Below are 1,710 nucleotides of genomic sequence, written 5' to 3' on the forward strand. Positions count from 1 at the left end.
TCATATCATATTAAAATCATTACTATCGCAAAGAGTTTGAATGTACATTTGAAATTTCATGAATTTTTCAAACTCCGATATAATGTCCTTGAGTTTTTTGCGTTTTGATCAGGAGTATTTTTATTCAAATTTTCTTTTTGCACAAAAAATGGTTATTTCTTAGTTACATTTCTAACTATGGCAAAATATTAACAAGCGAGCCAAAAATTGGCCATTCAGTCTAATATTCTCTCTATTTAATTCCTCTTTAACATTAGAACTTTAGTCATGAAACACCATAAAATTAAGGAACAATTTGAGTAACTCCATAAAAGATTGATACATACAGATTTACACGAATAGTGAAAACTTCTCTTGATATACAAGTCCAAAGAAAGAAATAAGGACGAAAATACAAAAGTCAGTGAAGAGAAAAGAAGTTCAAATGGCTAGCAAACAACAGTGACGATAACAACAAAGCTATTAGTAACAAACTTCTCATCAGTGAAGAAGACAAGCAGCATTGATAACTGACCAGAATTGGTGATGAAACAACAATAAATAATCTCTACAAATTCTGATATTCATCAGCTACATATATCCTTAATTTCAAGCTTCCTTTTGCTAATCTTCTCTGTCCCCACTCAGAGGCAGATCTAAGGTGACTTATGTGCGTTCAATTGAACTTATTATTTTTTATTTTAAACTATGTATACATCGAAAAAAATTAATATAAAATGTATACGTACAATAAGATTACATTCATTCTTAAACTACTGACTCCAGATCCTTGATCCGCCTCTGTAGGATGGTGAACACATTAACTTACCTGTTTGATGTTGGATTCGGTCCGCTAGGAACTGCATGCTCACTTGCTTCAAACTGTCTATGAGTTCCATCGCGAGAAGAAGAAGAAGATGACGATGATGTATGAGAATTTCTAGGGATCTTTCTTGAGTTCATGTTAATTGTAGCGGTAGATGAAGAGGAATGATCTGAATTCTGGGAAGAGGGTTTAAAGGGATTAACATCATCATCAGAAGAAGACTGAACAACAATGAGGAAGAGGAAGAAAAGGGTCAAGAAGAAAATCAAAGAGTAAGAGTTAAATGTGGAGATTTCAGATTTTCTCAATGTTGCCATGCAATACTAATTCAATTAAAAAACCAACCCCCTAGTGCCCACTAGCAAAAGATCAGACAGAAAGAGTAATATAGAAGAGAGGAGATGTTTCACCTTTGAGAAATATAATTAAAAGTGGATAAAAGCTGGAAAGAGAAGAGATTTTGAAACTTGTTTACACATTTGCTTAGAGAATTGAAAAAACAAATGAATTTACTCAAGATGGGAGTATATATGAAAGGTGCCAGACTAGGCCAAGATTGACTTTGGTGTCCCTCTTTTTAATGAGCATTTATACCTTTTATTAACCAAAGTAATCAGCTTAATCTATCTGTTATTAACTTCTATGCACTTCAATTTTATATTATCGGGTAATCTAAAAGGTCGTTACAAGCAATTACTCATAAAAAACAAGATTAGTTACTTGGAAAATAACGCAAGTAGCTTGGTAAATTGTCATATTTGGTCTCCTTATATGGTCTTACACTACTAAAAAGCTGCCACGGAAAAAACCGACGGACCTCGTCGGTTTTTTCAATGAAACCGACGGGTAACCGACCCTTTACGGTCCGTCGGTTTACATAGCGTCGCTTTTTGAAAACCGACGGA

General features: G+C 33.9%; 1 protein-coding gene across 1 annotated transcript in view; it reads right to left on the reverse strand.

The window, feature by feature from the left end:
• The window catches only part of LOC132054064 (CLAVATA3/ESR (CLE)-related protein 44), a 5,718-nt gene extending 4,596 nt beyond the window's left edge, over positions 1 to 1,122 (reverse strand). The window contains exon 1 of the mRNA XM_059446136.1: positions 809 to 1,122. Coding sequence (XP_059302119.1) covers positions 809 to 1,122 — 314 coding nt within the window. The remainder of the gene's footprint in view (positions 1 to 808) is intronic.
• Between the last annotated feature and the right edge of the window lie 588 nt (positions 1,123 to 1,710).

Source organism: Lycium ferocissimum, chromosome 4 (assembly GCF_029784015.1).
Source record: "Lycium ferocissimum isolate CSIRO_LF1 chromosome 4, AGI_CSIRO_Lferr_CH_V1, whole genome shotgun sequence".
Classification (NCBI taxonomy): Eukaryota; Viridiplantae; Streptophyta; class Magnoliopsida; order Solanales; family Solanaceae; genus Lycium; species Lycium ferocissimum.